Source organism: Pecten maximus, chromosome 15 (genome assembly GCF_902652985.1).
Source record: "Pecten maximus chromosome 15, xPecMax1.1, whole genome shotgun sequence".
Taxonomy (NCBI): Eukaryota; Metazoa; Mollusca; class Bivalvia; order Pectinida; family Pectinidae; genus Pecten; species Pecten maximus.
In genome coordinates, this window is record NC_047029.1 from 8305951 (window position 1) to 8330173 (window position 24223).

At 35.3% G+C, this 24223-nt stretch overlaps 1 protein-coding gene across 1 annotated transcript in view; it reads left to right on the plus strand.

Moving 5' to 3' along the window:
• LOC117344137 (polycystic kidney disease protein 1-like 1) overlaps positions 1-24223 on the plus strand; it is a 166798-nt gene that overhangs the window by 76267 nt on the left and 66308 nt on the right. Inside the window, exons 26-27 of the mRNA XM_033906785.1 lie at positions 5693-5749; positions 22758-22997. Of these exons, the coding sequence (XP_033762676.1) occupies positions 5693-5749; positions 22758-22997 (297 nt within the window). The remainder of the gene's footprint in view (positions 1-5692; positions 5750-22757; positions 22998-24223) is intronic.

Sequence of the window (24223 nt, forward strand, 5' to 3'; positions counted from 1 at the left end):
GAGACTGTAATTTAGGGATCTATGGTGACATTGGAGGCTGTAATTTAGGGATCTATGGTGACATTGGTGACTGTAATTTAGGGATCTATGATGACATTGTAAACTGTAATTTAGAGATCTATGGTGACATTGGAGACTGTAATTTAGGGATCTATGGTGACATTGGAGACTGTAATTTAGGGATCTATGATGACATTGTAAACTGTAATATAGAGATCTATGGTGACATTGGTGACTGTAATTTAGAGATCTATGGTGACATTGGAGACTGTAATTTAGGGATCTATGGTGACATTTGAGACTGTAATTTAGGGATCTATGATGACATTGTAAACTCTAATTTAGGGATCTATGGTGACATTGGAGACTGTAATTTAGGGATCTATGGTGACATTGGAGACTGTAATTTAGGGATCTATGATGACATTGTAAACTCTAATTTAGGGATCTATGGTGACATTGGAGACTGTAATTTAGGGATCTATGGCGACATTGCAACTGTAATTTAGGGATCTATGGTGACATTGATGACTGTAATTTAGAGATCTATGGTGACATTGTAAACTGTAATTTAGGGATCTATGGTGACATTGTAAACTGTAATCTAGAGATCTATGGTGACATTGGAGACTGTAATTTAGGGATCTATGGCGACATTGTAAACTGTAATTTAGGGATCTATGGTGACATTGTAAACTGTAATCTAGAGATCTATGGCGACATTGGTGACTGTAATTTAGAGATCTATGGTGACATTGTAAACTGTAATTTAGGGATCTATGATGACATTGTAAACTGTAATTTAGGAATCTATGGTGACATTGTAAACTGTAATCTAGAGATCTATGGTGACATTGATGACTGTAATTTAGAGATCTATGGTGACATTGGAGACTGTAATTTAGAGATCTATGGTGACATTGTAAACTGTAATTTAGGGATCTATGGTGACATTGATGACTGTAATTTAGAGATCTATGGTGACATTGTAAACTGTAATTTAGGGATCTATGGTGACATTGTAAACTGTAATCTAGAGATCTATGGCGACATTGTAAACTGTAATTTAGGGATCTATGGTGACATTGTAAACTGTAATCTAGAGATCTATGGCGACATTGTAAACTGTAATTTAGAGATCTATGGTGACATTGGAGACTGTAATTTAGAGATCTATGGTGACATTGGAGACTGTAATTTAGGGATCTATGGTGACATTGTAAACTGTAATTTAGGGATCTATGGTGACATTGGAGACTGTAATTTAGGGATCTATGGTGACATTGGAGACTGTAATTTAGGGATCTATGGTGACATTGGTGACTGTAATTTAGGGATCTATGGTGACATTGTAAACTGTAATTTAGAGATCTATGGTGACATTGTAAACTGTTATTTAGGAATCTATGGTGACATTGTAGACTGTAATTTAGAGATCTATGGTGACATTGGTGACTGTAATTTAGGGATCTATGGTGACATTGTAAACTGTAATTTAGGGATCTATGGTGACATTGGAGACTGTAATTTAGGGATCTATGGTGACATTGTAGACTGTAATTTAGGGATCTATGGTGACATTGTAAACTGTAATTTAGGGATCTATGGTGACATTGGAGACTGTAATTTAGGGATCTATGGTGATATTGGAGACTGTAATTTAGGGATCTATGGTGACATTGGAGACTGTAATTTAGGGATCTCTGGTGACATTGTAAACTGTAATTTAGGGATCTATGGCGACATTGTAAACTGTAATTTAGGGATCTTTGGTGACATTGGAGACTGTAATTTAGGGATCTATGGTGACATTGGAGGCTGCATGTAATTTAGGGATCTATGGTGACATTGGTGACTGTAATTTAGGGATCTATGATGACATTGTAAACTGTAATTTAGAGATCTATGGTGACATTGGAGACTGTAATTTAGGGATCTATGGTGACATTGGAGACTGTAATTTAGGGATCTATGATGACATTGTAAACTGTAATATAGAGATCTATGGTGACATTGGAGACTGTAATTTAGGGATCTATGGTGACATTTGAGACTCTAATTTAGGGATCTATGATGACATTGTAAACTCTAATTTAGGGATCTATGGTGACATTGGAGACTGTAATTTAGGGATCTATGGTGACATTGGAGACTGTAATTTAGGGATCTATGATGACATTGTAAACTCTAATTTAGGGATCTATGGTGACATTGGAGACTGTAATTTAGGGATCTATGATGACATTGTAAACTCTAATTTAGGGATCTATGGTGACATTGTAAACTGTAATTTAGGGATCTATGGCGACATTGCAACTGTAATTTAGGGATCTATGGTGACATTGATGACTGTAATTTAGAGCTCTATGGTGACATTGTAAACTGTAATTTAGGGATCTATGGTGACATTGGAGACTGTAATTTAGGTATCTATGGTGACATTGGAGACTGTAATTTAGGGATCTATGGCGACATTGCAACTGTAATTTAGGGATCTATGGTGACATTGATGACTGTAATTTAGAGCTCTATGGTGACATTGTAAACTGTAATTTAGAGATCTGTGATGACATTGGAGGCTGTAATTTAGGGATCTATGGTGACATTGATGACTGTAATTTAGAGATCTATGGTGACATTGTAAACTGTAATTTAGGGATCTATGGTGACATTGTAAACTGTAATTTAGGGATCTATGGTGACATTGTAATTTAGGGATCTATGGTGACATTGTAAACTGTAATTTAGGGATTTATGATGACATTGTAAACTGTAATTTAGGGATCTATGGTGACATTGTAAACTGTAATTTAGGGATCTATGGTGACATTGTAAACTGTAATTTAGGGATCTATGGTGACATTGGTGACTGTAATTTAGAGATCTATGGTGACATTGTAAACTGTAATTTAGGGATCTATGGTGACATTGTAAACTGTAATCTAGAGATCTATGGTGACATTGGAGACTGTAATTTAGGGATCTATGGCGACATTGTAAACTGTAATTTAGGGATCTATGGTGACATTGTAAACTGTAATTTAGAGATCTATGGTGACATTGGAGACTGTAATTTAGGGATCTATGGTGACATTGGAGACTGTAATTTAGGGATCTATGGTGACATTGGAGGCTCTAATTTAGAGATCTATTGTGACATTGGTGACTGTAATTTAGAGATCTATGGTGACATTGTAAACTGTAATTTAGAGATCTATGGTGACATTGTAAACTGTAATTTAGGGATCTATGGTGACATTGGAGACTGTAATTTAGGGATCTATGGTGACATTGGAGACTGTAATTTAGGGATCTATGGTGACATTGGAGACTGTAATTTAGGGATCTATGGTGACATTGGAGACTGTAATTTAGGGATCTATGGCGACATTGGAGGCTGTAATTTAGGGATCTATGGTGACATTGGTGAGTGTAATTTAGGGATCTATGGTGACATTGGAGGCTGTAATTTAGGGATCTATGGTGTCATTGTAAACTGTAATTTAGGGATCTATGGTGACATTGTAAACTGTAATTTAGGGATCTATGGTGACATTGTAAACTGTAATTTAGGGATCTATGGTGACATTGGTGACTGTAATTTAGGGATCTATGGTGACATTGTAAACTGTAATTTAGGTATCTATGGTGACATTGGTGACTGTAATTTAGGGATCTATGGTGACATTGGAGGCTGTAATTTAGGGATCTATGGTGACATTGGAGACTGTAATTTAGGGGTCTATGGTGACATTGGAGATTGTAATTTAGGGGTCTATGGTGACATTGGTGAGTGTAATTTAGGGATCTATGGTGACATTGGAGACTAATTTAGGGGTCTATGGTGACATTGGTGACTGTAATTTAGGAATCTATGGTGACATTGTAAACTGTAATCTAGAGATCTATGGTGACATTGTAAACTGTAATCTAGAGATCTATGGTGACATTGTAAACTGTAATTTAGGTATCTATGGTGACATTGGTGACTGTAATTTAGGGATCTATGATGACATTGTAAACTGTAATTTAGGGATCTATGGTGACATTGGAGACTGTAATTTAGGGATCTATGGTGACATTGGAGACTGTAATTTAGGGATCTATGGTGACATTGGAGACTGTAATTTAGGGATCTATGGTGACATTGGAGATTGTAATTTAGGGGTCTATGGTGACATTGGTGAGTGTAATTTAGGGATCTATGGTGACATTGGAGACTAATTTAGGGGTCTATGGTGACATTGGTGACTGTAATTTAGGAATCTATGGTGACATTGTAAACTGTAATCTAGAGATCTATGGTGACATTGTAAACTGTAATCTAGAGATCTATGGTGACATTGTAAACTGTAATTTAGGTATCTATGGTGACATTGGTGACTGTAATTTAGGGATCTATGATGACATTGTAAACTGTAATTTAGGGATCTATGGTGACATTGGAGACTAATTTAAGGGATCTATGGTGACATTGGAGACTGTAATTTAGGGATCTATGGTGACATTGGAGACTGTAATTTAGGGATCTATGGTGACATTGGAGACTGTAATTTAGAGATCTATGGTGACATTGGAGACTGTAATTTAGAGATCTATGGTGACATTGTAAACTGTAATTTAGAGATCTATGGTGACATTGGAGACTGTAATTTAGAGATCTATGGTGACATTGGTGACTGTAATTTAGGGATCTATGGTGACATTGTAAACTGTAATTTAGAGATCTATGGTGACATTGGTGACTGTAATTTAGAGATCCATGGTGACTTTGGAGACTGTAATTTAGGAATAACTTATGAAAACAGGTTTGTTTGTCAGTCACTATGAACAACTGTACATATAATGGGCTGTACGAAAATGGTGTATTTACTTATTGGAGGTAGAGAATTAATGAGGTACATTACCGTGGCTACCGTAATGTTCAAGCCTACACATTTCAGATATATACAGATAAAAAGAGAATGTTCCAAGCATTATCATTTCTCTGATAAAACACTGATTGTTTTGTTTAGCAATAATGTTGGCACAGCACATTTTCTCCTGTCCGACTGTAAAAGGCGTGTAATTGCTGTGTTAGATACAGATACCATGCTATGATATATAGCATTTTCACAAGTTTATGATGCATCGGATTTTAAAATACTGAATTATTGATGAGTTGTTGAAAGATTGTTCATTCCAAGTGAAGTATCAGGCTTCTAAGCACTGAATCTAGTCCTTTTAAGGCCTAGCTGGTATAAGCATGCCTGTTTACATAAACAATTGTTCAGTCAAGATATGTTTGTTTTGTTTAATATCCAAACAATAAATATGTTATTGAATAGTAAATTTCCCAAAAAAAGTTTGGCAATGTTGCATGGGTGTATTTGTTCCTTGTGTACTCCAGTCCTTATTTGGTCTTCTGCTATATTTCTGTTCCTGTCAGCTTCCAGTGCTCTTCTAGGAGATATCACATGTTTAAATTCTGGTTAGTTTCTTATATTTATATACAGAGTTATGGCCCTTTGTTTATCATAGCAGCCAGAACACTGACTATAGTCAATGAGATGGTACCTAGAAAAAAGTTGAGACATAATAAACATAAAAATGAGTTGGAATACCTACATTAGGGTACTGAGCACATGTATCCCTCTCTACATCATAGTATACTTGTTCTAGTATATAAGTAATGTACCTGTCTATATTGCAGCTCGAGGTGATACAGACGCTACAGGCCTTGGCGGCTCTCACAGAAGTCGCCAGCGAGGTAAGTCTTTTACAATCTACTGACTTGAAGGCACAGAGTCAAAGTTATGGACTTGGGGACTATTGGTATATCAGCCTTTGTTTCTGTTTCTTAAAGCAAATTATGTTGCCCCTTTGGAATTAAGTGCATAACCTTATAATTAATACACAGTGGTGTTGATGGTTTTTTGCTGAGTTTATCAATGCATGAATAGTTGGGGTTGTTTTGAAGTGGGCGTAATGTAGGGTCTCTGGTAGCTAGCGTCTTCCTCACTGAACAACATCAGAGTCATTGGAGATAAAGTGTCATCCTCACTGAACAACACCAGAGTAATTTGGTGAAGTGTCGTCCTCACTGAACAACACCAGAGTAATTTGGTGAAGTGTCTTTCTCACTGAACAACACCAGAGTAATTTGGTGAAGTGTCTTTCTCACTGAACAACACCAGAGTAATTTGGTGAAGTGTCTTCTTCACTGAACAACACCAGAGTAATTTGGTGAAATGTCTTCTTCACTGAACAACACCAGAGTAATTTGGTGAAGTGTCATCCTCATTGAACAACACCAGGGTTATTGGGGGTTAAGTGTTTTTCATGCTAAACAACACCAGAGTCATTGGGGATAAAGTGTCTTTCTCACTGAATAACACCAGAGTCATTGTGGGTAAAATGTCTTCCTCACTGAACAACAACACAATAATTGTGGGTGTCTTTCTTGCTTAACAACATCAGGCTGATTGGGGTAGAGTGTCGAGCCCAAACATACAGCCCTAACAACACAAAGAACAAGGACAGTGTGTAATCTCGGTAATCTGAAAGAAACAACTCTTTCTGGGTAGGGATCAAACAACACACCTCAGATCTCCATTAGGGTTACGTTTTCCAATATTGACTGAGATACTCAGCCCCTTATTGTTCAAAACTGAAATAGAAGAGCTAGACTATTATCATTGCATGCATTGTGTGACTGAGTGCTTTTCTTGGAGAAACAAGCATGTGTGATTATATTGAAATAAATATTGTTTTCTGAAACTCTGACATTCTCCACTTTTGTTCAGTTATAGATGGAAAGAAATTACTTTTGGGTTCAGAATAGTCTTGTTTGTTTCTTTATTTACAATAGTTAATGCCCTTTGATCCCTGTAATGTTTGACTGTATGACATATTGGCCAGAACTGTCTGGCTGCAAGGAAAGATACAAATGTATTCCAGCTTGTGAATAGGACCATGGCATCCTACAATACAGTAAATCCATCACTTCACCATAGAGTGATGCTCAAGTTTTAGCACTGGCTGAAATGGACGAACATAGATGAGAATCATGGGGGAAATATAGCGAGCTTTATCATCGGAATTGATGCGTTGGGAAATAACGATACAGCATTACCTCTATTGGACGGTATATTTAACTATACATCTTTATGACTCAATTTCAATACGCTGTTGAAAACAAAGTTGTTTCTTTATGACCTGGTTGATGCAAATTAGAAAGGAAATTGTCAGTGATATATTTCAGGAAATAGGCCCTGGAGCTAGCTACCCTGACTGTAGCTCCATCTCTCAGATAAATTGGCCTTAAACGAGTATTTTATACACACATCAATGTGGATTTATGTAAAGTATACAGGGGTGGACTACTGTCTGGATAGCAATTTCAGGATGTAATAGCGTCGCCAAGACTACCAGCTGCTTAATGATGAAACCAAATTCTAACTAAAGCTTTAATGGCCAAGAATATTTGTAATTAGGAACTTGATTAGAGACAAAAATATTGATCACATGACCTTCTAGAATTGAAGGAGTGCTTTAAAGTTGAATTGAAATACTTAGTTTTTGTGGTTGTAATAGAACCATCAGCCTGGATATAAACAAAATTTTAAATGGTAATCTATATCCCATGTTACCATGAGGTCAGATTCAAACATTTGAGGCGTTTTAAACTTAAATAATGCTACAAATGTATTCTTGGTGACAAATGGATTATTACTAGAAGACCTGATATATTAGGGAAAACAAGAGCTTGTTCATTTGAGAGTTTATTTTGTCATATTACTTAATGAGGGATCAGTCAGGGGACACCACTATATATCCAGGTGATTGATACAAGAACATGACCTTGAGCATTTTGAAATCTCCACAATGTGCCAAGGTGATTTATACAAACTCATGACCTTGGGCATTGTGAAATCTCCACACTGTTCCACAGTGATTTATACAAACACATGACCTTGGGCATTATGAAATCTCCACACTGTTCCACTGTGATTTATACAAACGGATGACCTTGAGCATTATGAAATCTCCACAATGTGCCAAGGTGATTTATACAAACTCATGACCTTGGGCATTGTGAAATCTCCACAATGTGCCAAGGTGATTTATACAAACAGATGACCTTGGGCATTGTGAAATCGCCACACTGTGCCAAGGTGATTTATACAAACAGATGACCTTGGGCATTGTGAAATCTCCACACTGTTCCATGGTGATTTATACAAACTCATGACCTTGAGCATTTTGAAATCTCCACACTGTTCCACAGTGATTTATACAAACACATGACCTTGGGCATTATGAAATCTCCACACTGTTCCACAGTGATTTATACAAACGGATGACCTTGAGCATTATGAAATCGCCACACTGTGCCAAGGTGATTTATACAAACAGATGACCTTGGGCATTGTGAAATCTCCACAATGTGCCAAGGTGATTTATACAAACTCATGACCTTGGGCATTGTGAAATCTCCACACTGTTCCACAGTGATTTATACAAACACATGACCTTGGGCATTATGAAATCTCCACACTGTTCCACAGTGATTTATACAAACGGATGACCTTGAGCATTATGAAATCGCCACACTGTGCCAAGGTGATTTATACAAACACATGACCTTGGGCATTGTGAAATCGCCACACTGTGCCAAGGTGATTTATACAAACACAAGACCTTGAGCATTGTGAAATCTCCACAATGTGCTTAGGTGATTTATACAAATAGATGACCTTAAGCATTAATGTGAAATCTACAAACACATGACCTTGAGCATTGTGAAATCTCTATACTGTTCCACAGTGTTTTATACAAACACATGACCTTGGGCATTGTGAAATCTCTACACTGTTCCACTGTGATTTATACAAACACATGACCTTGAGCATTATGGAATCTCCACACTGTTCCAGAGTGATATATGGGTATTATGAGTTAACAGTTGGAGGCGGTATAATCGATAAGTGCCAGTGTTTGTGTAGTCCTGGCATTGTCGTGGGTCCTCGGTAACATATGTCTCATATAGTTAATTTTCTTTTAATATTCAATAACAAGTGACGTGTATGATGACGGATATCATTTCTTTTATTTAAGTGTTTCAAACAACAAGATTACATTTCTCAAAATTAAAAATCAATCAAAATTGTTTTATTTTTTTTTTATTTAATGCTGTACATGAGTCACCTGAAAAAAGAAGTTTTAAATGGGAAATGCTGATAACAGGATGTTGGGATTAGTGGCCAGGTAGCTCAAATGGTTAGAGAGTCCGTCTCAAGTTTGATGGTCCTTATTTTGAGTCCTGACCTGGTCTTTGCATTTTCATCTCCTCTTGCACGTTCTTTTATTTACAGGACTATTATCTGTAAATAAAATATGCAAGTGACTAATTTTTAAGTGGATTAGGAGTTAAATGTTTTATTATTTTCATTTTACAAATAAGGATAGGATAAGTAAAATAGATATAGGATTATAAAGCACTTAGATCTGATAGTTCCTAGGTATAAAGTGCGAGATTATTGGATAAAACCAGGCAGTGTTTCCCTGGACCATAGTCTAGGGTAACAGTACTCTGACTCCATTTCCTCCTTCTCTCGTTTTTGATGATTTGACCAGCCTGGCTTGCGGAAGAGCCGAGTAATTGGCAGGCATAGCATGGATGGTGACACCAAGCAGGAAGGAGGCTTTGTAGCCAACAGGCCAATTATTGGGATTGAAACGGCCCACAATGCATCGCTTAGGGTTGTACAGTGAAATCAAGGAAAGGAAATTCGGTTTGATTTCTCTGGCAATTTAATTGTCCAAGTGAAGCAGTAGTGTTGGGCTTTGGGTGGTGACTGCCCAGTATAATGACACAAATGGAGGCCAGCTCCCTGCAATCAACGCCTTATCTTCACAACCAGCCAATCTGTATCACACGGGCGTATGAGCTGCTTGTCTGTTTCATTAACATTTTTGTTTTATTGAATGAGAAGGTAGCCATCATACAATTTTCTGGATAGCTCTATGGATTATCATACTGGTGCCTGCATACTATCAAAGTGCACCTGTTCAAATCAATTAAGTCGCATGCAAATATTCCCTTTTTTCAACATCTGCAACATTTCAAGGGAAAATAACAAAAGAAATACAAATAATGTTGACTCAGCTTATCTCTTGGTTGTGTTTAATTTGATTCCTGCGAGCTAATCTTTTAAATCCAGTAGGTGATTTAGAAATTACACTTTGCAGTTCATCAGCAGAAAAAAGATTAAATGTTTCCTCATATGAAAACTCCTCATTTGTGTTGCCTAGACATGGTTATTGGAGACACTGTGTGTACCTGTTAGTCAACTTATTATAAACCATAATTTGGATCATGGTATACATCCATTGGTACCAGTGAGATATCGTCTCACTGTATTTTGAAATTAAATATTTGAATTAAGTAGTTTTTTGGGGAAAATATAGGACTCTTTCACCTGGCATGATGTATGCTAAGCAGAGTTATCAATCCAATGAATAGCAGAAAATGAACAGCCAGAATTACAGTTTAGTAAGTGTTTAATTTGGTAAATTGAAATTACCAAAATAAATTCAATTTACACTTTGTCTTTTTTTTTCCACATACTTTATTTGAAAAAAGGATGATTGTTTAACTCATTTAAAAAGCAAATAATTTGTTACACAAACGTTTAAGTTATTAAAATTCCTAAAATGGTAGCTTATTTCAATTGCATGCCTTCTTTAACTGTAATTCAGGACTCAGTTTATCGTTGGCATTATCACTTGTGAACCTATCAATTAGCTTTATCTAAACTTTGTTTTTTACTGGAACCTAAGTGTGTGACACTTCATAAAGAAAATATGTCACAGTAAGGTAGTATATTTTCTGTAATGGCTCCAGTTGTTGACATATTGAGCTTCCCTTACATAGTATGACAGCAGACAGTTACTTTGGTGGTGTAGCTTTTTACAGGCCTAACTTGGTTTGCTGAGTAAGTGAGTTATTGTCGACAAATTGGAGTAAAGTGAACCCTGTCTGGATCATAACTGTATTTTTCTGTCATAACAAAATATTCCAGAGACACTTCCCTTAAACTTCGTCTTTTCTAAGCATAACGCTACTGTCTGAATCTCTGTATGTAAGTATTCCCTTCTCCAGTTACCTCCCCTTCCTGTATAACAGTGGTTCATAGTGTATTTGTACTGTGAACATTTCACTAACAGCCCAACAATTTCTTCAAACTTCACAATTTCGTTATAAACAGCAGAAGCAGATTTAAATCTTGATGTCAAAAGGATCAGAATATTGTGTATCAAACAAGTAAGAAGCAAGATTGATTAGTTGTTTTAATACCAGTAGAGTGTGCCGTCATGGCAACAAGATTTGTCCAATAGGTCGCTTCTGGATATAGACTCCTTAGTAATGATCGGCTTTGCTCTGATCCAATCAATGAAGGGGACATAGATTTGGGTAGTCAGAAGACGGGGCTGTAGTTTATATCATATCCATCCGATTGCTATTAAACAGGAGATTGCAAACACTTGAGTTGGATTGTGGCCAAGCTTGATTGATTCACACCATACTCGGAATCTCTACATAGGATAGATAGTATAACTAACTCCTTCCAGAAGAGCCATAAATCTTTGTTTTTACATAGTTGCCATGGAAACACAGCATCTGTTGGGAAAGTCAACAGAATAATACCCTGAACAAACGATCCAATGAGCTGTGATCCCCATCAATAGTACCGAACTTCAAATGTCCTGGATGAGCTGGACTGACAGTAAGGGTACTTGACAGACCAAGTTTGGTATTTCTGGATTAAGGTAGATAGGATCTTATTGGTGGCAGTTAGATCACACACAAAGTGGTCTTTACCTCAATACCAGCTAATTGTCTGTCTGTGTTGAAATCCCCCCAAATTGCTTTCCTGTCTATATATGTATTGATGTAAGCATGGTCATGCACCTTTCCAACTTATGGTACTTGATGACCTGTTGTTTTTTCAAGAACAAAACCTATTGTTTTGTCAGGAAGATTTGTTTTGTTTGAAAACTTGTGGGTTGAATCTTTATATTTTATCTTACATATTCACACACACAAATATGGGATTTAATTTCAACTAAATTAATTGCTTGTGTTGATAAACGTCCTGCAAGAACCTCATGATAGGAACCTGTCTAATCTAAAACTGGATTTTAAACAATCTGTAATTTAGGTGTATAATAAATGATGTTGATATGTTTAATCACTATGCTCATTATCTTTCCTGCAGAAACGAACCACTTTGATTATTTCTGCATTAACTCTGCACATTTTTTTTTTTTTTTTGCATTCTTTGTTGTGATAAATTCACTGTCATTGCACACTGTGCTTTAAATTTGCCACTTCTGATGTGCAAGGTTCAGGTAACGTTCAGTTTTTGTTATGCTCTTCATTAACATACCTTGTCATTTTAATGATACAACCCTGATTTTCACTTTAGAATTGGCCACTAATTGAATTGGACCTAAATTTACACATCAGTTGTTGTCATTAATGCCTCCCCTATCAGAAAACCAGGCCATATTATATTGGTTTATATAATGCTGGGTTATGATAAGTCCCCCTCAGTCTGTCCCCATCAGTCTGTCCCCTTCAGTCTGTCCCCCTCAGTCTGTCCCCTTCAGTCTGTCCCCTACAATCTGTCCCCATCAGTCTGTCCCCTTCAGTCTGTCCCCGACAATTTGTCCCCCTCAGCTTCTTCCTGACATTCTTTCCCCTTCAGTCTGTCCCCGACAATTTGTCCCCGACAGCAGATTCTTCTGGTCTTTTGGAATGAACATAGCATTTGTATACAGGAAAGACAGACATCTGATCGTCCCTGTCCACACCTTACAGTGATGTTGATGTATTCCTGAAACAATTGGAGTGACACCAGCACCTCTATGACACCATATCAGTTCCTCTTGTTCACATGTTCCGAGACAAATTCTTGTCTTCCCTAATCAGGATGAGCAGCGTTCCATCCATTTTCAGTCAGTACTGGCCTCTGTAGATCCCATTGACATTATTTGGGGTTATCTTTTACAATTAGATTGCAATGTGCCAATACCACATTCCCAAAGATTACATACTAAAAGCAAACTGGTGTAAAACTTGTCTGGGTACATGATGTGCCCTATATTTTTCCATCCCTTGCATATAAATTGGGCATCACAGTGAGTCAATGATTTGAAATCAGTAAGCATTACACAATTGTTGATCAATCTCTTGGAAAGATATGACAATCCACTTTACTATAAATTCTTATCAACATTTAAAAGATTTTACAGTTTTCAAGGCGCACAAATTGTTTTACTTTAAAATATACTTTATCTGTACAAGTATTACATTGGAAAGGATTCCTTCTTCAGTGTTAAACTGTTTATTGTTGATGGTTCACATCCTTGATTATGATTGGATGGTAGATATACATCAATGAATATGATTGGATGAGGCTTTGATATATCCCAGAATATGATTGGATGATGGTTAGATATATCCCAGATTATGATTGGATGATGGTTAGATATATCCCAGAATATGATTGGATGATGGTTAGATATATCCCAGAATATGATTGGATGATGGTTAGATATATCCCAGATTATGATTGGATGAAGGTTAGATATATCCCAGATTATGATTGGATGATGGCTTAGATATATCCCAGAATATGATTGGATGGATGGTTAGACACATCACTGAATATGATTGGATGAAGGTTAGATATATCCCAGATTATGATTGGATGATGATTAGACACATCAGTCAATATGATTGGATAATGGTTAAATGTAGCCATTATTATGATTGGATGATGGTTAGATATATCCCTGTTTTTGATTGATGGTTAGATGTATCACTGTTTTTCATTGGTTGATGGGTCTATACGTTTCTGTTTATGATTGGTTGATGGTTAGATATATCCCTGTTTTTGATTGATGGTTAGATGTATCACTGTTTTTCATTGGTTGATGGGTCTATACGTTTCTGTTTATGATTGGTTGATGGTTAGATAAAGCACTAACTATGATTTGTTCAAATAGTTTTATTACTTTCCCTCCCCGGCCAGCATACACATGTCCAAAACATCCTCCTCCCATTCTTTATTTCATTGTATTGGAAATTTGACGAAGATATATGTCTACAATATTATGAAAACAAAATTCAGCTGAACTAGCATATGTATTGGCCTGTCAATGTACATGTGGTTTACTGAATTAGAGATTACACATGCATCACACCCTCTTTCCCACTCAGAAATGCTCGGCACTTTCCGCCTCCCGATGCCCGCACGCCATACAGCGGCCCTCTCCGAAATAGGAGAAATAATTTCATTCTTATTCATTCGATTCAAACGATTGAACTTATATTTGTTTAAACCCACGTACTCTGTATGATAATGATAGAATGTCTTATCTTTGTTTAAACCCACATTGATTCCACATATTTACAATTCATCATTTAAATTTATAGAAAAGCATGAAGTTATTTTTGGAATATGGTGCTTATATTTTAGATAAGTCCAATAATTTTGTTTTAAATAAAATTGTCATGTGTCTTGTCTATGCTGGAGTATGAATGCCTATGTAAAATATTGATGTACTTAAGAGTTGACTATGGAGATTATTTACAGCTATACTTTATCTTGGTATGCTGTATGCAATTTTCTATATAATAATTTAGTATGATGTGGGCAGTATCATGTTAAGGTGTGTATAGCATGTCTGTATGTATTTGTGGTAAAATCCCTGAACATCATTTATCCTGGATTCTAATGATATATGGACGTCCATGATCAACCTATGGTCTTGTGTTGGCCCTATGTAATCCGAGCTCAATCGAAACCGAAATAGTGGGGAAAAAACACAGTATCATAATAACAAGGACAGTAGTGATTATTGGAAAACTGCCGCCTTAAACAAATTACATTTTGATATTATGGAGAGCATTCGTCCAGAAAATCATGTGCGGTCAAATGCATACAGCTCACTGATGATATCAGAAATACAGGAGTAATGTCGCTAAATTACAATCTGCCCACCAAAACTAGAATCCATTATCTGCAACTTGCAAGCAGGAGTGTATGTGAATTTGAGCCATCTCGCTGAGGTAAAAGACATTTCAGATCATTAGTATTGATATTTTTTCAGAAAAACAGCTCTCTATATAATGGTTAGGCTAAATGTAGGCATGGTTGTTCAAAGTTATTTGTGCACACGTTTATTGACAATACTGTTTTGTGTTGCCAAGGAATAAAATGCTCTGATGGTCTGGTAATGTACAGTGTTGTCATGGAAACTCAAATTAAAGCCGGTGTTTTAAATAAGAGCATGATTATGTTTAAAAGTTTAATGTTAGCTTTATATATATACACAGAGGTAGCTATGGAACCAGATGTAAAAAGCGCTACATTAACACGGTGATCAGAAACTACATTGACTGAAGGTTTTCTGTGTGTGGACAAAAGAAGCCTTCCAAATGATATTGGTTGTCACCGTATGATTAAAGTTCAGCTGACACCATCTGATGGTACTTAATATATTCATAGCCAATTTGGAATTTTCAGTCGATCTTCACTACAAGCATCTTCCAACATACTTACACTGAAACATCATGATCATTAAATAAGTATATTGTATTCTGGTCTATTTTACATTAGTTGGAATGAGGCCATTTTGTATTTTTATTTATCTTTTTTTTTTTGAAACTCGGCTTTAATATAAAATGATTCTAATTTGAATGGGGCCCATTGAAAAATCGGTGCCAAAAGGCCTTCTGAAAAAGCCCTTTACATATCAGTTTTAGGAATTAGATTTTAGACAATAAAAAATCCTGGAAATAATAGTAATAATTCTGACAGTGGGATATATAAAATGGTGGTTTGCTGTGTCCTATTGAGGAACGCAAGTATATATATTGCCAGTTCATTAATGTGTTAAAATGCACATTAAAAAAAAAACAAATTCTGCAGCAGTTGTAACATGGACAATCGATAAGTCACAGGATTCAGAATTGTTTAATGTGAGGACAAGCATAGATTGATGGCAGTGTAAAACTGATGTTGTACAAATTGCAGCATTTGTGAATATCGTAATTAGCCTATCAAAGCCTTCGGAAATGTGTCTTTGCAGTGTATTTATTATCGTTCCTTTGACAGAACAAGATCTGTTTTCAGTTTTTAGTGTGATGTAATTAATGACAACTGTGTTACTATAGAAATGAGATTCGTATACATCAATGCTTGTATAAACAGGAGAACAACAGAGTTCCATTAAGTCTTTGATTTATAAACATGAATGAATTATAACAAATGAGAGAAGAAGTCATTCCAACTGTATTAATCACTAATCAAAAAGTCATCATTCAAAAAGATATCCCTTAGTCCATTTAACTTTACAACCTGTTTATAAGTATTTATATTTAAATATACAGTACTTTATATGAAAAAAAATAATATTGTTTAAAAGTTATTAATGTTTAATATTAAAAGTAATAAGATGTATTTTCATTTGATGTTGTACAATTCAAAATTTATGTCAGCATAATGATGTGAATATGATGTTCTTTTTAAACTGAAGAATGTAATATAAAATGTATGAAAAATGTTTTTAGTATATATATTATAATGTATTACCAGTGCTTATGTATAATGTTTGTGGATATGTTAACTATCTAATGTGTGTTCTTTCTTATATATATGTGTATGTAAATATGATGTGTGTATGATATTATTACCTTTGATTAAACAGCGTCTTGAGGATCAGGCTAAGCAGACGATATTTAATTCTTTAAGTATTTCTAGTAAGTGTGACTTATATAAGTATCTTGTAGACAATGTCACTTTAAAATATTATTTAACCAAGTCATTACATAAACAACATAGAATTGCAATAACTAAGTTACGCTTGTCTGCACACAATCTTGCTATAGAAGTTGGTAGAAGTAGAAATATTGACAGGAAAAATAGACTTTGTATAAACTGTACTCAAAACGAGGTTGAGGATGAATTTCACTTTTTACTTAAATACATGTATGTCCTAAATATTCAGAGATAAGGAAGAAATTTATCAAAAAATATTACTGGTACAAACCTTCTGTCTTTAAAGTTTTAAATTTACTGAACTCAAATAAAATAAAGGAACTACACAGATTAGGTAAATTCATTATACACGCAAATAAACAGAGAATGATGTAATATGTGTTTAATTATGTTGCAAATGTATTGATAAATGTATATATAGAATTATCACCATCTAGAGCCGTACATCAGAAATGTCCTTGGGTGTCATATTAAGTGTGTTCATGTAGCCGCATTTCTGAAGATCATCCGATTCCAAAGGTCTGAAAAATGTCGCATAGTCATGTACTGTTAAATGCAGATGAGCAAAATGGCTTTTACAATTTCTTAAGATAAAGGTCAAGGTTCATAGAATATTACAATAAAATGAAGGTCAAGGTCACTTTCTTAGAATAGAAGAGGGTCTAGAATCTAATATGGAAATATCAGTTTTGTATATAGAATTGTTGTCATTAACTGGTTGACGTGTCTGTGTTCTACTTTATAACGAATACTGTAGGATCTGCCAGTATCGTTGGAACAGCATAGATGATGTAATTGTGGTTATCAAAGTGCCAATTTATCTTCTGACGTACCATAAAACAAACATTGCTTCTGTTGTGGCCTTTTTAAGGAAGTTACTTTCACATTTGAAGAATGAAATTACAGGTTTTCATGTAACTAAAAAGCCTTCCCTGACCTACATAGTAGTTTCCGCCTTGTCTATGGTAACAGTCTATACATAACAAGTTTGATACATTACAATACCCTGGAGTCTTGACAGTAGTTTGTTACATGATACCTATGTTTTATCGTGCTACCCATAATGCAGCAGTCGCATGGGTATAGCGTCATCATTCACATTGTCTGCATGTGCTATGTCTAGTTATCGTACTGATAGGTTAAATTCAAGTTGGAATCTTTGAGAATTTTTTCTCTTTCTTCTGAATGAATTAAAGTTCATCTCAATTTCTGATATATGGCAAATGTCAAGTCAACTTTTTTAAACTTATTTTGTATAAAAAACGAAGCTTAAAAAGTCAAAATCATTAAAAAGCTAACAGAGCATTTCACACTGAGGGGACAATGACCGGGTATATATACCTGTACAGGGAGTACTCGGTACAGTCTGTGTAATTAGGTGTTTCTACGAAGAACCTAAGGAAACATCCTCAGAGATCCACGGAGATCCTCGGACATCCACAACATCGTTAATGTGTTTAGAAATCGTGTAATTACAATATCCGTATAGCTGCATGAGCCTCTAATTTTAGTGTCAGCAAGAATTTCTTCCCTACAGGTAATTTTTTATTCATTTATTTTTTTTTTCTTTTATAATAAGTGTTGCTACATATTTTTACTTTTCTGTTGCAAATGAAGAAATATTCCCTTGAGACAAATATGACAATTTAACTATAAATGATTAATTTACAATATATTTGCTTTTATTGTTAACTAATTCTGATACATTCCAAAACCCTAACAAGTTTCAGGACCAACATTTAAAAACAAAACAAAATCTTGAACTAAGCTGCATGTATGCAACATACTACAAATGATTAAATAATTTGTTAAATATTCATACTGTTTTTTCAAAAACAATATATCAATGGCTGAATAGCTGAATAGCTCCTTATGCAAATCAACATGCATGTGTTGTGTAGGAATTTAATTTTCAAAATCTTTAGATTAAAAAAAAAAAACCTGTTATAAACATCGTGCCCCATTGAACTGATCTCTGTAATACCAGAACAGGGACCTATTAAGCCTTCCTGGATCAAAAGGTAATACCAGAACAGGGACCTATTAAGTCTTCCTGGATCAAAAGGATTTGCACAATAGCACGTAATCATACCCGACAGGGGAATGCCTTTAGCAGGCCCTGTGTTCTTGTAAAAGGAACCGGTGGATGGGAGGAGGTTAAAAAAGAATCTACCCCATAATAGTCTAACTGATGAATAAGTTTGTCTATGTTTAGGACTGAGGGACGCGGATTTGAATTCTAAAATAATCGTACAAAGGCTCTTTCTGCCTCGGTGAACAATAACGAATGAGAAATCAGATATTTGCATAGTGATTTTTCAATACAATGCTTCTAACAGTTCATTCAATTGTAATACTTTAATTCATGTTTAATATTTTATTTTTTATTGTAAGGACTTCTTCAACCGAAATAGATAATGTTTTTTTTCCACAAGAAAACTATAGTATTTTGTTCTCCGATAAGATATATTTATATTCATGTAAAATACTTTTTTCTCGCTTCAATATACAACTTGAATTTACAATGGCACAATGGTCACGAGGCACTTCAAAGTTCATTGGGTGAAAAAATATCCGGTTTTGGTTGTGTGATAAAGAGTTTTTTTTCTGACAATATAGAAAGCGTTGACATTTATTTTTCCAAGGAATTAAATTCGAATTATCTGTCAATTTTCTTTACGCAAGAACTGCAGTTAATGATGTAGAAAACCAGATTAGAATGCAATAGATTAGAAAGTGAAGGAAATCGTCTTTTAGCATGAACAATTACCCTTCAATTACCCCTATAGTCCCCACCCCATCACACACAGGTAGCATACACAGAATTACAAATGTGACCATTTCCATATTGTGGACAAGCGTCATTAAGGGGCCATGCACTGACCGTCACCACGTCGCCACTACTGTCATAGATATCTTTAAAAAGAACTTACAACTTATTGACACCAGTGTACCAGCTCGGGACAGGAGGATTCATGTGAGTTTGTTATTCATTTCTAGATAACATTTAAATCGTCATTTAAGCGTGTGACAGTGCTTAGACATGTCTGATTAGCTGATCGTTATTTATCTTTCGCAACTATTGTCAGCATTCCGATATTTGTCTCCATTAATTACTAAATCAGTAAATCTGTCTAGCCCATTTCATCATATGAGAATGAAGAGTTACACGTCCTGTACTGAGAAGATATTATTTGTTCAGGAATATGGTGAGTGAATTAACACTGTTTTACTAGTCGCGAGGGAACTACTTTATATCATTATTAGTATGAACGGTAGTATAAGTTTGTCAGCTGAAATAGAATTGGGAGTATGTAAGCTATACATTTTTTTAAAAATAATTTACAGTCACGATATTTTGTGATTAAGATTTCCTAATTAGTTTTATTATAAAGGTTATATCTGCACCTGTGTTAACCCACTGCCCTTTAAGCTAGTACATGACTTTAATTTGATTAGTAGATACGTTAAACATTAAGTTTGCCAAAATGTTAAGCGTAAGATTTTGTTTGTCATGCCAATTAATTTTGTTGATTCAAAATGCAAAATAAGTGTCTTGTTTTAAAAAATATTCAAGCTGTAATTTTTCACTTTAATTTAATTGATTGTTAAAATTTGTCAAAATTTAAGTCTTAACTTTTCTTTATTTGACAACATTGTAAACAATTATTGAGTCATGTAAACTTGTTGATCCATCAAGGTTTAAGACAAGTATGTAACAACTATGCCACCTGACCAACCAAATGAAATTTGAATTCATTTTAGTTTAAATCATTTTTATGGAATTCCATTCGTTTGTAACATTTTCTTAAATTATATTTAATAATTTAGGAAATGTTATAAATATGTAGTTCTTTTTTATTTAGATTCTACATCAATATCAAATATCAGGAATACAATTCTATATATAACTTACATCCAATGTACATTACACAGCTATCTCTGTATGTTGAATTCAACACCAGGAGGATGCTGCACTATTATGAGAAAATCAAACACACATCATGCAAGTTTAACCAAACTACAATTTTTAAAGGCATAATCTTTATTGATTCATACTGTGATTTTATTTGCATCAAAACACTTGTGAAGCTTTGATGTTGGAAGCAGAACTACCAGTACCGAGCCCTGTGTAAATTGGGTTTTATCTTTACACTATAGTGTTTAATAGGATTCACCAATTTGACTTATTTTGAAGTTGTAACGTTTCCAGTTGATAAACTTTATACCCTCTCCTATGATGCTGATGAATGAATCAGGAACAAGTTTGAACAGGAATATCTCACCCCCTCTGAGCAACAATAAGCCGTTTGACATAAAACATCAATATCTTGCATGCGTTTATATTAAAATAGTGTGAAAATTTCTGTTTCGTCAATACTACATTATTAAATCGTTCTTATCACGCAGTACAGGCCTATCCAGCATGGCGTGATTGGAAAACCTGGCAGCAGGACTTTATACATGGTGTAGTCGTGTAACACACTTTTTACATGTAATTAGGGACGGAAGCAGATGATGGACTCTGATTGTTAAGTAATTTTGGGCTTTTTAGAGGAAACTTTTCACAGTTGGATAGTTTTTGATCATTGCTTATTGATCAGTGTATTTGTGGAGGGTACAATCAGCATTTCCTTCCTCCATTATAGTGTACCTGTAAAATGTTATGTGACAATTATCACTGATTGTCCATCGCCATGGAGAGAATCTCATCTCTATGACATCAAAGGTTCAGATGCTAGGTATGTAACTGAACAGTTAGGGCAGGCTTTTTATGTTCAACCACGACTGATATCTCTGTTAATGGTAATGAAATAATCCAAAAATTTCCAGGTTGGTATATATACCACTGAATTATATTTTGGTACCTGTCAGCCCTATGTATCTTACAATGGGATAGTGTGTATCAAACATTCTGGGTAAATCCATTGTATTTACGGTGGGTGGACAGATTAAAGGGATGGCCAATCATTCTACAATCTTTTTGAATAGTTCTTGTTTTACCACTGCGGTGTAGGCTTTGTCAGGTTTTGTTACAAGTAAAACAAACTGTCATTGTATCAAGCATGAAAAATTCATCTTTTTTATCTTGAATATAACAATGTGAACAGTAGACTGTCAGAACATGTCTTGAATATAGGATGAGCATGACATTCAAATGACTGAAAATATAAAGGAATATCTAAAACTGTGACTGGATTCAGTTCAGAAGTTGCAAGCTCGTGAAACAACCAAGAAGTCAACTAACATGTAAAAACATGAATGAATAAATTCTGCTCTGGAGTCAGAATATAGGTTTTTAATACTGTCAGGATGAACTCAACATCAATAATCCACAGTTTGTCTGGCCTCAGACTGGCACCAGTTTACTAGGAAGTGTGATCTGTGTCCACATTTTCAATTGGTATTTATAGTAAAATCACCATTGTCTAATTAGCAGCTGTTGGACTTTGAATGTTATAATTTTCACAATCAAGTTTACGTGGACTGCAGAACTTTTTTATCAATGAATGAATGAACTGCCAAAGTACCTATATTAATGAGACTTGCCTAAGTTACTAGGAATGGTATGGCAGGGGAGGACAAAAATGAATTGTTCCATCTTGGATAATAATACACCATTACCAAATACAGTATGCCGTTGATATGTGGATTAGGTGGACAAGGTGTATCGTACAAGGTCTGTGTATAAGACATGGCTTCTATGACCTTTTTGATAGCAGATGTATGTACCAAACATGGTGTCTATCCCGCAATGAGTGTGAGCCCTGTTGGTACCGTAGTCGTCCGGATGTGTGGTAAATGTTAGATACCCTGTCATGTAGCTATCGACACCATGTACGTGTGAGCTAGGTTATATATACAAACCGTGATTTGCTGCTATTGATCCCAGGATAAGAGCAGTCTTTTCTTCCGTTTCAGCTGAACCAAGCAGAGCTGGACCTGGCTAGCGCTGTGTTTAGATCAATCCTGGATCGTGCAAGCGAGTTGTATGGTGAGGCTCTGACCCCTACGCATGAGCTACTGACCCTGGCCGTAACCACTGCCTCCAATGTTATTAGTGCCACCGTCCGCAGTGCCGCTCGGGATGAGGCAGACCAGCGCTGGTTCTACCACACTTCCATGTCTACGTCAATCCACACCCTTGACCAGCTACTCAAGGTTAGTCAAACTCTTGTCACCTCTTGTCCAATTTCATATTCTAATTTATTCACCTGTACCATCTACCTTAACTCTGGGTTAGTCCAATTCTTGTAATATTCTTCCAAATTCTTGTTCAGTGTTTGTCATATACATCAACGAGCTAAATTCCAGGTTAGTAAAACTCTTGTAATTTTCTTGCATAGTTATTTTCGATGCGACCAAACTTCCAGTCACCTACTCAAGTTTAGTAAAACTATTATTTTATAATTGGAATGCTATCTTACACCTCAAGACTAGTGTATAACTTATTAAATAGTTAAATGCAGTCTCTGATATCAAAATTTCTCTTGTCAATTAATCTGACATTTTAATTTTGAAAAAGTTTCACGGGATTGCCACTTTGACCTTCATATGACATTGCACTTGTCCTCTTACATTTTCATACTCAAGAACCCTTTGAAGTTACTTAGGATTGAAAAAAAAAAGACTTCAATAGTTTATTTTACGTAACAGTCAATAAAGTCAACATGAATGTCCTATCAGGCTTGCTCGGAAAAAAATGAGATTATTTTTTAGCTTGTTTGTTGTTTTCCTGACCATAACCTTCCTGTTAAGTAATTGTTTACCAAGTCAAACAGATCATTAAAAAGCAAGTCAAAAGAGAAAACAGGAAATTTTATCAGGAAATTCATTGGAGTCAAAAACACCTGCATTGGCTGTGACATCAGAAAAATAAGAAAAAATTATGGTTTTACAAGAAATTCATAGGTTTTTGTATCTCAGCTTACATTTATTCCGTAACTTGAATTCAAATGCAGAATAGTAGATTGTGTTGATGATGTAAGCCAGACTCTATAATCTTGTTACAGTGATGGCCTTTAAAGTTTAAAGATTCTTCTGCCATCCAAACACATCACGCCTTCGTTCCTTAGACCACCTCATGAATGTTAAATAAGCAATGCTTTTATAACCTTACAACCATTTATACAATATAGATGTGATCTAACCTTGAAGATAGGTCTAGTATATTTTAGGAATTAGGAAGTCGGGATGTATATGCAAAACCCACCATTGTAAATTTGAATCTTGCTTTGTTATAACATTATTTATTTGATTATCCTCTTAAAGTGTCTTCCTGTATAAAATACCTCAGATATATTGACATTTTACAAGGTTTTCTCCCATTAACACTGTTCATCTGTATCCACACAACTGTAGACACATTCCTGATCACATGACAGCGA